The sequence below is a fragment of the Tachyglossus aculeatus genome, chromosome 21, assembly GCF_015852505.1.
Source record: "Tachyglossus aculeatus isolate mTacAcu1 chromosome 21, mTacAcu1.pri, whole genome shotgun sequence".
Taxonomy (NCBI): Eukaryota; Metazoa; Chordata; class Mammalia; order Monotremata; family Tachyglossidae; genus Tachyglossus; species Tachyglossus aculeatus.
Window position 1 is genome coordinate 54,222,491 of NC_052086.1, and position 12,910 is coordinate 54,235,400.

Consider the following 12,910-nt stretch of genomic DNA (forward strand, 5'->3'; position numbering starts at 1 on the left):
TAAATACATTACGGAGTTGTTATTCATTCTTATTCATGTTATTCAGTCATCACCATCATCAATCGTATTTATTGAGCGCTTACTGTGTGCAGAGCACTGTACTAAGCGCTTGGGAAGTCCAAGTTGGCAACACGTAGAGACAGTCCCTACCCAACAGTGGACTCACAGTCTAAAAGGGGGAGACAGAGAACAAAACCAAACGTACTAACAAAATAAAATAAATAGAATACATAGGTACAAGTAAAATAAATAGAGTTCACTCATGAGTGCTGTTCGCTCATTCCTTCATTCAGTTCATTCGATTGCATGTATTGAGTGCTTACTGGGTGCAGAGCACTATACTAAACGCTTGAGAGAGAACAGTAGGACAAGAAACGGACCCATTCCCTGCCCACAATGAGCTTATAGTCTAGAGGGGTTGACAGACATGAATAGAAATAAATGCATTACGGAGTTGTTATTCATTCTTATTCATGTTATTCATTCATTCTTTTATCATCATCATCATCAATCGTGTTTATTGAGCGCTTACTGTGTGCAGAGCACTGTACTAAGCGCTTGGGAAGTCCAAGTTGGCAACATATAGAGACGGTCCCTACCCAACAGTGGGCTCACAGTCTAAAAGGGGGAGACAGACAACAAAGCCAAACATACTAACAAAATAAAATAAATAGAATAGATAGGTACAAGTAAAATAAATAAATAAATAAATAGAGTTCACTCATGAGTGCTGTTCGCTCATTCCTTCATTCAGTTCATTCGATTGCATGTATTGAGTGCTTACTGGGTGCAGAGCACTATACTAACTGCTTGACAGAGAACAGTAGGACAAGAAACGGACCCATTCCCTGCCCACAATGAGCTTATAGTCTAGAGGGGTTGACAGACATGAATAGAAATAAACACATTACGGAGTTGTTATTCATTCTTATTCATGCTATTCATTCATCATCATCATCAATCGTATTTATTGAGCGCTTACTGTGTGCAGAGCACTGTACTAAGCACTTGGGAAGTACAAGTTGGCAACATATAGAGACGGTCCCTACCCAACAGTGGGCTCACAGTCTAAATGGGGGAGACAGAGAACAAAGCCAAACATACGAACAAAATAAAATAAATAGAATAGATATGTACAAGTAAAATAGAGTTCACTCATGAGTGCTGTTCACTCATTCCTTCATTCAGTTCATTCGATTGCATGTATTGAGTGCTTCCTGGGTGCAGAGCACTATACTAAGCGCTTGAGAGAGAACAGTAGGACAAGAAACGGACCCATTCCCTGCCCACAATGAGCTTATAGTCTAGAGGGGTTGACAGACATGAATAGAAATAAATACATTACGGAGTTGTTATTCATTCTTATTCATGTTATTCATTCATCATCATCATCAATCGTATTTATTGAGCGCTTACTGTGTTCAGAGCACTGTACTAAGCACTTGGGAAGTCCAAGTTGGCAACATATAGAGACGGTCCCTACCCAACAGTGGGTTCACAGTCTAAAAGGGGGAGACAGAGAACAAAGCCAAACATACTAACAAAATAAAATAAATAGAATAGGTATGTACAAGTAAAATAAATAAATAAATAAATAGAGTAATAAATATGTACAAACATATATACATATATACAGGTGCTGTGGGGAAGGGCTGTGAGCCCACTGTTGGGTACGGACTGTCTCTATATGTTGCCAACTTGTACTTCCCAAGCGCTCAGTACAGTGCTCTGCACACAGTAAGCGCTCAATAAATACGATTGATTGATTCATTCATTCATTCAATTATTCAACCGTATCTATTGAGTGCTTACTGTGTGCAGAGCTCTGTACTAAGCACTTGGGAGAGTACTATACAACAACAAATGGACACATTCCCTGCCCACAATGGGCTTACAGTCTAGAGGGGGAGACAGATGCTTACTAGGTGTCAGGCTCTGTATTGAGCACTGGGGTAGATACGAGATCATCACTTGGACACAGTCCATGTCCCGCATGGCGTTCACTCTCTTATGATAATAATAATAACAACAATAACAATAATAATGATGATGATGATGATGATGGCATTTATTAAGCGCTTACTATGTGCAAAGCACTGTTCTAAGCGCTGGGGTTGATACAAAGTAATCAAGTTGTCCCACGTGGGGCTCACAGACTAAATCCCCATTTTCAGATGAGGTAACTGAGGCCCAGAGAAGTTAAGCGACTTGCCCAAAGTCAAGTCGGAGCCGGAATTTGAACCCATGACCTCTGGCACCAAAGCCCGGGCTCTTTCCACTGAGCCAAGCTGCTTCTCTTAATCCAGCGCTTAGAACAGTGCTTTGCACATAGCGTTTAACAAATACCATCATTATTATTATGATTATTATTTTTATTACTATTACTAATCCCCATTTTGCAGATGAGGGAATTGAGGCCCAGAGAAGTCAACTGACTTGCCCAGGATCACAACAGCAGCCAAGTGGGATTAGGACCCAGGTCTTTCTGACTCTTCTCATCTGCTCATCTCATCTGCTCTGCACACAGTAAGCGCTCAATAAATCCGATTGATTGATCTGTTAATAAAGCGGATTGCAACTGTGTTGTTTACAAAGAAACTCTGGTTCGGGAAATCTGTTTTGGATGGGAGGGGCAGTGGGAATAGGAGAAAGGAGCTCGGCAAGAAATAAGGTCCAGAAATTCCTCCCTCTAGCCCGTGAAGTTCCCTTCAGACTGTAAGGTCCCTGTGGGTAGGGAACGTGTCTACCAATCAATCAATCAATCAATCAATCGTATTTATTGACCAACTCTCTCCCAAGCACTTAGTACAATTCTCTGCAGAGAAACAATGTGGCCCAGTGGATGTGAGCCCACTGTTGGGTAGGGACTGTCTCTATATGTTGCCAATTTGTACTTCCCAAGCTCTTAGTACAGTGCTCTGCACATAGTAAGCGCTCAATAAATACGATTGATGATGATGATGGAGACAGGCCTGGGTCTTGAATTCTTGAAATTCTTCTGCTTATTCTGGTGCTGGCTTCTCTGTTGAACTTGGGTCCATCACTTCTCCATTTCCCCCAAAAGCCAGACTTTTCAAAGGAGCAGCGAACGGGGCTTGTGGCTTCCAGGTTAGGAGGGTTCTAACCCTGGGTTCGAATCCTGCCTCCGCCACTTGTCAGCTGTGAGACCTTGGACAAGTCTCTTAATTTCTCTGTGTCTCAGTGCCCTCATCTGTAAAATGGGTATTAAAGACGGTGAGCCCTATGTGGGCCAGGGATTGTGTCCAAACTGATGAACTTGTATGCACCCGAATGCTTAGTACAATGCCTGGCACATAGTAATTTTACTTGTACATATGTACTTGTACTTGTACATATCTATTCTATTTATTTTATTTTGTTAGTATGTTTGGTTTGGTCTCCCCCTTTTAGACTGTGAGCCCACTGTTCGGTAGGGACTTGTCTCTATATGTTGCCAATTTGTACTTTGCAAGCGCTTAGTACAGTGCTCTGCACATGGTAAGCGCTCAATAAATACGATTGATGATGATGATGATGATAAGAGCTTACCAAATGTCATAAAAAAGCACTCGCTAAATACCATCAATGGATTAATTAACCCATTTCTGCAGAGAAAGTATCCAGACCCTTGAGGAAACATTATAATAATAACATAATGATAATGGCTTTTATTAAGCACTTACTATGTGCAAAGCACTGTTCTAAGCGCTGGGGAGGTTACAAGGTGATCAGGTTGTCCCACGTGGGGCTCACAGCCTTCATCCCCATTTTACAGACGAGGGAACTGAGGTCCAGAGAAGTGAAGTGTCTTGCCCAAAGTCACGCAGCTGACAAGCGGCAGAGCCGGGATTTGAATTCATTCACTCGTTCATTCATTCAATCGGATTTACTGAGCGCTTACTGTGTGCAGAGCACTGCACTAAGCGCTTGGGAAGTCCAAGTTGGCAACATCTAGAGACGGTCCCTACCCACCAGTGGGCTCACAGTCTAGAAGGGGGAGACAGAGAACAAAACCAAGCGTATTAACAAAATAAAATAAATAGAATAATTATGACCTCTGACTCCAAAGCCACTCTTTCCACTGAGCCACGCTGATTATCTACATTGTAGCAAGTCACAGGGACCTTTGCGCAAACGATACTTTACCCCAGTTCCAGCCAATCTGTATCCTCTGAATAGAGCAAAGAAAACAAATGAACAAACAAAAAATTCTTGAAATTCTTCTGCTTATTCTGGTGCTGGCTTCTCTGTTGAACTTGGGTCATCATCATCATCAACAATCGTATTTATTGAGCGCTTACTGTGTGCAGAGCACTGTACTAACCGCTTGGGAAGTCCAAGTTGGCAACACATAGAGATGGTCCCTACCCACCAGTGGGCTCACAGTCTAAAAGGGGGAGACAGAGAACAAAACCAAACATACTAACAAAATAAAATAGATAGAATAGATATGGACAAGTAAAATAAATAAATAGAGTAAGTCACTTCTTCTCCATTTCCCCCTAAAAGCCAGACTTTTCAAAGGAGCAGCCAGCAGAGCTTGCGGCTTCCAGGTGGAAGGGGTCACCAGGGCTCCAAAAAGCGACTCACCGTCTTTATCTGAGTTACCCTTCCGAAGAATATACGCTACCACCATGAATGAAGGATCACAGTGAGTTGTAATAATAATAATAATAATAATAATGGTGGTATTTGTTAAGCGCTTACTATGTGCAAAGCACTGTTCTACGCGCTGGGGGGGCTACAAGGTGATCAGGTTGCCCCACTTGGGGCTCACAGTCTTAATCCCCATTTTCCAGATGAGGGAACTGAGGCACAGAGAAGTTAAGTGGCTTGCCCAAGGTCACACAGCTGACAAGTGGCGGAGTCGGGATTCGAACCCATGACCTCTGACTCCCAAGCCCTCGCTCTTTCCACTGAGCCACACACACGAGCCTGAGAATCGGAAGGACCTGGGGTCTAATTCCAATTCTGCCACTTGCCTGTTATATAACCTTGGGCAAGTCTCTTCACTTCTCTAGGCCTTAGTTCCCTCATCTGTAAAATGGGGATGAAGACTGTGAGCCCCATGTGGGACAGGGACTGTGTGCCACCGTATTGCTTGTATCTTTCCCAGCACTCGGTGTGTGGCTCAGTGGAAATCAATCAATTAATCGTATTTATTGAGTGCTTACTGTGTGCAGAGCACTGTACTAAGCGCTTGGGAAGTACAAGTTGGCAACATATAGAGACGGTCCCTACCCAACAGTGGGCTCACAGTCTAAAAGGGGGAGACAGAGAACAAAACCAAACATACAAACAAAATAAAATAAATAGAATAGATATGTACAAGTAAAATAGAGTCATAAATATGTACAAACATATATACATATATACAGGTAGGAAAGAGCACAGGCTTTGGAGTCAGAGGTCATGGGTTCAAATCCCGGCTCCGCCACTTGTCAGCTGTGTGACTTTGGGCAAGTCACTTCACTTCTCTGGGCCTCAGTTCCCTCAACTGGAAAATGGGGATGAAGACTGTAAGCCCCACATGGGACAAGCTGATTACCTTTTAACCTCCCTAGTGCTTAGAACAGTGCTTTGCACATAGTAAGCGCTTAATAAATGTCATTATTAGAAGGCCTGGCACATAGTAAGTGCTTAACAGATACCTTTTAAAAAAAGACCTTTCATCCAAATAGCATTTTTCCAATGCTTTTATCAGCAGTGTTTATTGAGGGCTTACTATGTGCAGAGCACTGGATTAAGCACTTGGAAGAGTACAGTACTATAGAGTAGGTAGACATGTTCCTTGCCCACTCCTCACTCTCGGCTTCCGGGCTGTCCATCCCCTCGCCCCCTCCTACCTCAGCTCCCTTCTGTCCTTCTCCAGCCCAGCCCGCACCCTCCGCTCCTCTCCTGCTAACCTCCTCACTGGGCCTCCTTCTCGCCTGTCCCGCCATCGACCCCAGCCCATGTCATCCCCCTGGCCTGAAATGCCCTCCCTCTGCCCATCCGCCAAGCTAGCTCTCTTCCTCCCTTCAAGGCCCTACGGAGAGCTCACCTCCTCCAGGAGGCCTTCCCACACTCAGCCCCCTCCTTCCTCTCCCCCTCGTCCCCCTCTCCATCCCCCCCATCTTACCTCCTTCCCTTCCCCACAGCACCTGGATATACGTATATATGTTTGTACATATTTATTACTCTATTTATGTATTTGTTTGTACATATTTATTACTCTTTATTTTACTTGTACATATCTATTCTATTTATTTTATTTTGTTAGTATGTTTGGTTTTGTTCTCTGTCTCCCCCTTTTAGACTGTGAGCCCACTGTTGGGTAGGGACCGTCTCTCTATGTTGCCAACTTGGACTTCCCAAGCGCTTAGTACAGTGCTCTGCACACAGTAAGCGCTCAATAAATACGATTGATTGATTGATTGATTGATTCTCTGTGCCTCAGTTCCCTCATCTGTAAAACGGGGATTACGACTGTGAGCCCCACATGGGACAACCTCATCTCCTTGTTTTCTCCCCAGCGCTTAGAACAGTGCTTTGCACATAGTAAGCGTTTAACAAATACCAACATGATTATTATTATTATTATCGTTCACCGACAACATTATTATAATCATTATTATCGTTCACCGTTTCGGTCCGGCGGCGTTTTCCCGGTGGAAGCAGAGAGGCCGGGGCTCCCGAGCATCAGTATCTCCCCGTTGCTAGGGGACCACCAAGTTGCTCCCCGGTTGCTAAGAGGAAGTCGGGTGACGTAAGACCCGGCCCCCGGTGGGCGGGGAGGGGAGGGATCCGTATAGCGTCCGACCAATCAGCGGGGGAGAAAGCAAGCGGCCGTCCAATCGGAGCCTGGGGGGGGTGCTCGCCCTGTGGCTCCACCCCCCTTCTACTCGGCCCAATAGGATCGGCGGGACGTCCGACTGACAGCCGGGTGGGCGAATAGGGCTCCTCGGAGGGGCCCGGTGGGTGGTTCGGCCAATGGGAGGGCGGGGACGGGCGCGGGGCGGCCCAATCAGCATCGGGGGGGCGGGGCTTGGAGGTGAGGGTCGGAGCCGGCGGCGGCCGCGGGGTGCCGTCCTTCCAAGATGGAGTTTCTGCTGGGCAACCCCTTCGCCACCCCGGTGGGCCAGTGCCTGGGTAAGGCCCTAATTGACATTATCCTATTTGATAATGATGATGATGATGGCATCTATTAAGCGCCTACTATGTGCAAAGCACTGTTCTAAGCGCTGGGGAGGTGACAAGGTGATGAGGTTGTCCCATGGGGGGCCCACAGTCTTCATCCCCATTTGACAGCTGAGGGAACTGAGGCCCAGAGAATCATAATAATGATGGTATTTGTTAAGCGCTAATGATGATGATGGCATCTGTTAAGCGCCTACTCTGTGCAAAGCACTGTTCTAAGCGCTGGGGAGGTGACAAGGTGATGAGGTTGTCCCACTGGGGGCTCACAGTCTTCATGCCCATTTGACAGCTGAGGGAACTGAGGCCCAGAGAATCATAATAATGATGGTATTTGTTAAGCGCTTACTATGTGCAAAGCACTGTTCTAAGCGCTGGGGAGGTGACAAGGTGATGAGGTTGTCCCACAGGGGGCTCACAGTCTTCATCCCCATTTGACAGATGAGGGAACTGAGGCCCAGAGAATCATAATAATGATGGTATTTGTTAAGCGCTAATGATGATGATGGCATCTGTTAAGCGCTTACTCTGTGCAAAGCACTGTTCTAAGCGCTGGGGAGGTGACAAGGTGATGAGGTTGTCCCACTGGGGGCTCACAGTCTTCATCCCCATTTGACAGCTGAGGGAACTGAGGCCCAGAGAATCATAATAAGGATGGTATTTGTTAAGCGCTAATGATGATGATGGCATCTGTTAAGCGTCTACTATGTGCAAAGCACTGTTCTAAGCGCTGGGGAGGTGACAAGGTGATGAGGTTGTCCCACTGGGGGCTCACAGTCTTCATCCCCATTTGACAGCTGAGGGAACTGAGGCCCAGAGAATCATAATAATGATGGTATTTGTTAAGCGCTAATGATGATGATGGCCTCTGTTAAGCGCTTACTATGTGCAAAGCACTGTTCTAAGCGCTGGAGAGGTGACAAGGTGATCAGGTTGTCCCACGGGGGGCTCACAGTTTTTAATCCCCATTTTACAGATGAGGGAATGGTGGACTCACAGTCTTCACCCCCATTTTACAGATGAGGGAACTGAGGCACAGAGAATAGTAATAATAGTAATAATAATGGCATTTATTAAGCGCTTACTATGTGCAAAGCACTGTTCTAAGCGCTGGGGAGGTGACAAGGTGATGAGGTTGTCCCACAGGGGGCTCACAGTCTTCATCCCCATTTGACAGATGAGGAAACTGAGGCCCAGAGAATCATAATAATGATGGTATTTGTTAAGCGCTTACTATGTGCAAAGCGCTGGGGAGGTTCCAAGGTGATCAGGTTGTCCCACAGGGGGCTCACAGTCTTCATCCCTGTTTGACAGATGAGGGAACTGAGGCCCAGAGAATAATACTAATAATAATGATGGTATTTGTTAAGCGCTTACTATGTGCAAAGCACTGTTCTAAGCGCTAGGGAGGTGACAAGGTGATCAGGTTGTCCCACGGGGGGCTCACAGTTTTTAATCCCCATTTTACAGATGAGGGAATGGTGGACTCACAGTCTTCACCCCCATTTTACAGATGAGGGAACTGAGGCACAGAGAATAGTAATAATAGTAATAATAATGGCATTTATTAAGCGCTTACTATGTGCAAAGCACTGTTCTAAGCGCTGGAGAGGTGACAAGGTGATCAGGTTGTCCCACTGGGGGCTCACAGTCTTCATCCCCATTTGACAGATGAGGAAACTGAGGCCCGGAGAATAATAATAATGATGGTATTTGTTAAGTGCTTACTATGTGCAAAGCGCTGGGGAGGTTCCAAGGTGATCAGGTTGTCCCACAGGGGGCTCACAGTCTTCATCCCTGTTTGACAGATGAGGGAACTGAGGCCCAGAGAATAATAATGATAATGATGATGGTATTTGTTAAGCGCTTACTATGTGCAAAGCACTGTTCGAAGCGCTGGGGAGGTTACAAGGTGATCAGGTTGTCCCACAGGGGGCTCACAGTTTTTAATCCCCATTTTACAGATGAGGGAACGGGGGACTCACAGTCTTCACCCCCATTTTACAGATGAGGGAACTGAGGCACAGAGAATAGTAATAATAATAATAATGGCATTTATTAAGTGCTTAGTATGTGCAAAGCACTGTTCTAAGCGCTGAGGAGGTTACAGGGTGATCAAGGTTGTCCCACGGGGGGCTCACAGTTTTTAATCCCCATTTTACAGATGAAGGAATGAGGGACTCAGTCTTCATCCCCATTTTTTAGATGAGGGAACTGAGGCACAGAGAATAATAATAATAATAATGATTGTATTTGTTAAGCGCTTACTATGTGCAAAGCGCTGGGGAGGTTACAAGGTGATGAGGTGGTCCCACGGGGGGCTCACAGTCTTCATCCTCATTTGACAGCCGAGGTAACTGAGGCCCAGAGAATAATAATAATGATGGTATTTGTTAAGTGCTTACTATGTGCCAAGCACTGTTCTAAGCACTGGGGAGGTTACAAGGTGATCAGGTTGTCCCACGGGGGGCTCACAGTTTTTAATCCCTATTTTACAGATGAGGGAACTGAGGCACAGAGAATAATAATAATAATAATAATAACGATGGTATTTGTTAAGCGCTTACTATGTGCAAAGCACTGTTCTAAGCGCTGGGGAGGTTACAAGGTGATGAGGTGGTCCCACGGGGGGCTCACAGTCTTCATCCCCATTTTCCAGATGAGGGAACTGAGGCCCAGAGAAGTGAAGTGACTTGCCCAAAGTCACCCAGCTGACAAGTGGTGGGGCCGGGATGTGAACCCATGACTTCCGACTCCAAAGCCCGGGCTCTTTCCACTGAGCCACGCTGCTTCTAGGTAGCAGGCACTGTCCCTCGTTCTCGCCTGTCCTGCTGTCCTCCCCCTGGCCCGGAATGCCCTCCCTCCACGCATCCGCCAAGCTCGCTCTCTTCCTCCCTTCAAAGCCCTCCTGAGAGCTCACCTCCTCCAGGAGGCCTTCCCACACTGAGCCCCCTTTTTCCTCTCCCCCTCCTCCCCCGCTGTACCTCCTTCCCCTCCCCACAGCACCTGGATATATCTAGGTGTTGCCAGCTTGTACTTCCCAAGCGCTTAGGCCAGTGCTCTGCACATAGTAAGCACTCAATAAATACAATTGAATGAATGAGAATATATTTCCGATTTATTACTCTGTTTTACTTTTACATATTTACTATTTTATTTATTTTATTTTGTTAATATGTGTTTAACAAAATAAAATAAATAGAATAGAATGAATAGAATAGAATGTTGTTTTGTTGTCTGTCTCCCCCTTCTAGACTGTGAGCCCGCTGCTGGGTAGGGACCGGCTATAGATGTTGCCGACTTGGACTTCCCAAGCGCTTAGTCTAGTGCTCTGCACACAGCGCTCAATAAATACAATTGAATGAATGAATATGTTTGTACACATTTATTAATCTATTTTACTTGTACATATTTACTATTCTATTTATTATATTTTGTTAATATGTTTTGTTGTCTGTCTCCCCCTTCTAGACTGTGAGCCCGCTGTTGGGTAGGGCCTGGCTCTAGATGTTGCCGACTTGTCCTTCCCAAGCGCTTAGTCCAGTGCTCTGCACACAGTAAGCGCTCAATAAATATGATTGAATGAATGAATGAATGAATATGTTTCAGATTTATTACTCTATTTTACTTGTACATATTTACTATTCTATTTATTTTATTTTGTTAATATGTGTTGTTTTGTTGTCTGTCTCCCCCTTCTAGACTGTGAGCCCATTATTGGGTAGGGACCGTTTCTATATGTTACCAGCTTGTACTTCCCAAGAGCTTAGTACAGTGCTCTGCACACAGTAAGCGCTCCAATAAATACAATTGAATGAATGAATGAATGAATCCATCCCCCGCCCTACCTCCTTCCCCTCCCCACAGCACCTGTATATATGTTTGTACAGATTTATCACTCTATTTTACTTGTACATATTTACTATTTATTCTGTTAATGATGTGCCTATAGCTTTAATTCTATTTGTTATGACGATTTTGACACCTGTCTACATGTTTTGTTTTGTTGTCTGGCTCCCCCTTCTAATAATAATAATAATGTTGGTATTTGTTAAGCGCTTACTTTGTGCTAAGCACTGGGGGAGATACAGGGTAATCAGGTGGTCCCACGTGGGGCTCCCAGTCTTCATCCCCATTTTACAGATGAGGGAACTGAGGCCCAGAGAAGTTAAGTGACCTACCCAAGGTCACACAGCTGACAAGTGGCGGAGCCGGGATTAGAACCCGTGACCTCTGGCTCCCCAGCCCGTGCTCTTTCCACTGAGCCACACTGCTTCTCTAGGGACCGTCTCTATATGTTGCCGATTTGTACTCCTCAAGCGCTTAGTCCAGTGCTCTGCACACAGTAAGCGCTCAGGAAATATGAATGAATGAATAATAATGATGGCATTTATTAAGCGCTTACTATGTGCAAAGCACTGTTCTAAGCGCTGGCTACTAAACGCCGGGATGGATACAAGCCAATCCGGTCGGACACAGTCCCCGCCGGGGCTCCCAGTCCGATGAGCAGGTTCCGCGGAGAGCCTTCAGTCAGTCGGATTTATTGAGCGCTTACTGTGTGCAGAGCACTGTACTAAGCGCTCGGGAGAGGACAATGCAGCAGTAGAGAGAGAGAGACAACCCCTGCCCCCAACGAGCTCACAGTCCCAGGGATCAGCAGTGCAAGGCATCGCATCCAGCGCTTAGAACAGTGCCTGGAACATAGTAAGCGCTTAACAAATACCATTATTAATATTATTATTATTATTATTATTATTATCATCGCAGGGTCCTCTCTCCTAACCAGACTATGTTGCCACCCCTCTAGACTGTAAGAACGTTGTGAACAGGGAATGTGTCCGTTGGTTGTTGTATTGTCCTTTCCCAAGTGCTTAATACAGTGCTTTCCCCCTCTCCATCCCCCCCGCCTTACCTCCTTCCCTTCCCCACAGCACCTGTATATATGTTTGTACATATTTATTACTCAATTTATTTATTTTACTTGTGCATATCTATTCTCTTTATTTTATTTTGTTAGTATGGTTCTGTGCTCTGTCTCCCCTTTCTAGACTGTGAGCCCACTGTTGGGTAGGGACCATCTCTAGATGTTGCCAACTTGGACTTCCCAAGTGCTTAGTGCAGTGCTCTGCACACAGTAAGCGCTCAATAAATACAATTGATTGCTGTGCACACAGTAAGCACTCCACAAATATCCATCGATTTCCCCTCCCCTCTTGCCTGCGTTGCCAGCCCTCTAGACTGTAAGCTCATTGTGAGCAGGGAATAATAATAATAAATAATAATAATGATGGCATTTAAGCGCTTACTATGTGCAAAGCACTGTTCTAAGCGCTGGGGGGGATACAAGGTGATCAGGGTGTCCCACATAGGGCTCACAGTCTTAATCCCCGTTTTGCAGATGAGGGAACTGAGGCTCAGAGAAGTGAAGTGACTTGCCCAAGGTCACACAGCAGACACGTGGCGGAGCCGGCATTCGAACCCATGACCTCTGGCTCCAAAGCCCGGGCTCTTTCCACTGAGCCACGCTGCTTCTCTATGTGTTTTTACTGTTGTATTGGACTCTCCCAAGCACTTAGTACAGTGCTCCGCCCACAGTGAACGCTCAGTAAATGCGACTGAATGACTTGGGGGTATCAGGATGTGGGTGTCACCCCCGAGCTTGTGCCACCGCTCAACTACCCTCCCTTCAATCAATCAGACGCTGGCACTTATTGAGTGCTTATTATGTAACAGA

General features: G+C 45.7%; 2 protein-coding genes across 5 annotated transcripts in view; one reads left to right on the plus strand and one right to left on the minus strand.

Annotated features, from left to right (window-relative positions):
- The window catches only part of DRC3 (dynein regulatory complex subunit 3), a 59,607-nt gene extending 52,935 nt beyond the window's left edge, over positions 1–6,672 (minus strand). Inside the window, exon 1 of the mRNA XM_038762987.1 lies at positions 6,625–6,672. The gene's annotated coding sequence lies outside the window, so the exon portion shown is untranslated. The remainder of the gene's footprint in view (positions 1–6,624) is intronic.
- Positions 6,673–7,057: 385 nt separating this feature from the next.
- TOM1L2 (target of myb1 like 2 membrane trafficking protein) overlaps positions 7,058–12,910 on the plus strand; it is a 138,254-nt gene continuing 132,401 nt past the window's right edge. For all 4 annotated transcript variants that reach the window (XM_038763440.1, XM_038763441.1, XM_038763443.1 and 1 more), the window contains exon 1: positions 7,058–7,131. In XM_038763440.1, the coding sequence (XP_038619368.1) occupies positions 7,080–7,131 (52 nt within the window). In that variant the 5' untranslated portion in view covers positions 7,058–7,079. The remainder of the gene's footprint in view (positions 7,132–12,910) is intronic.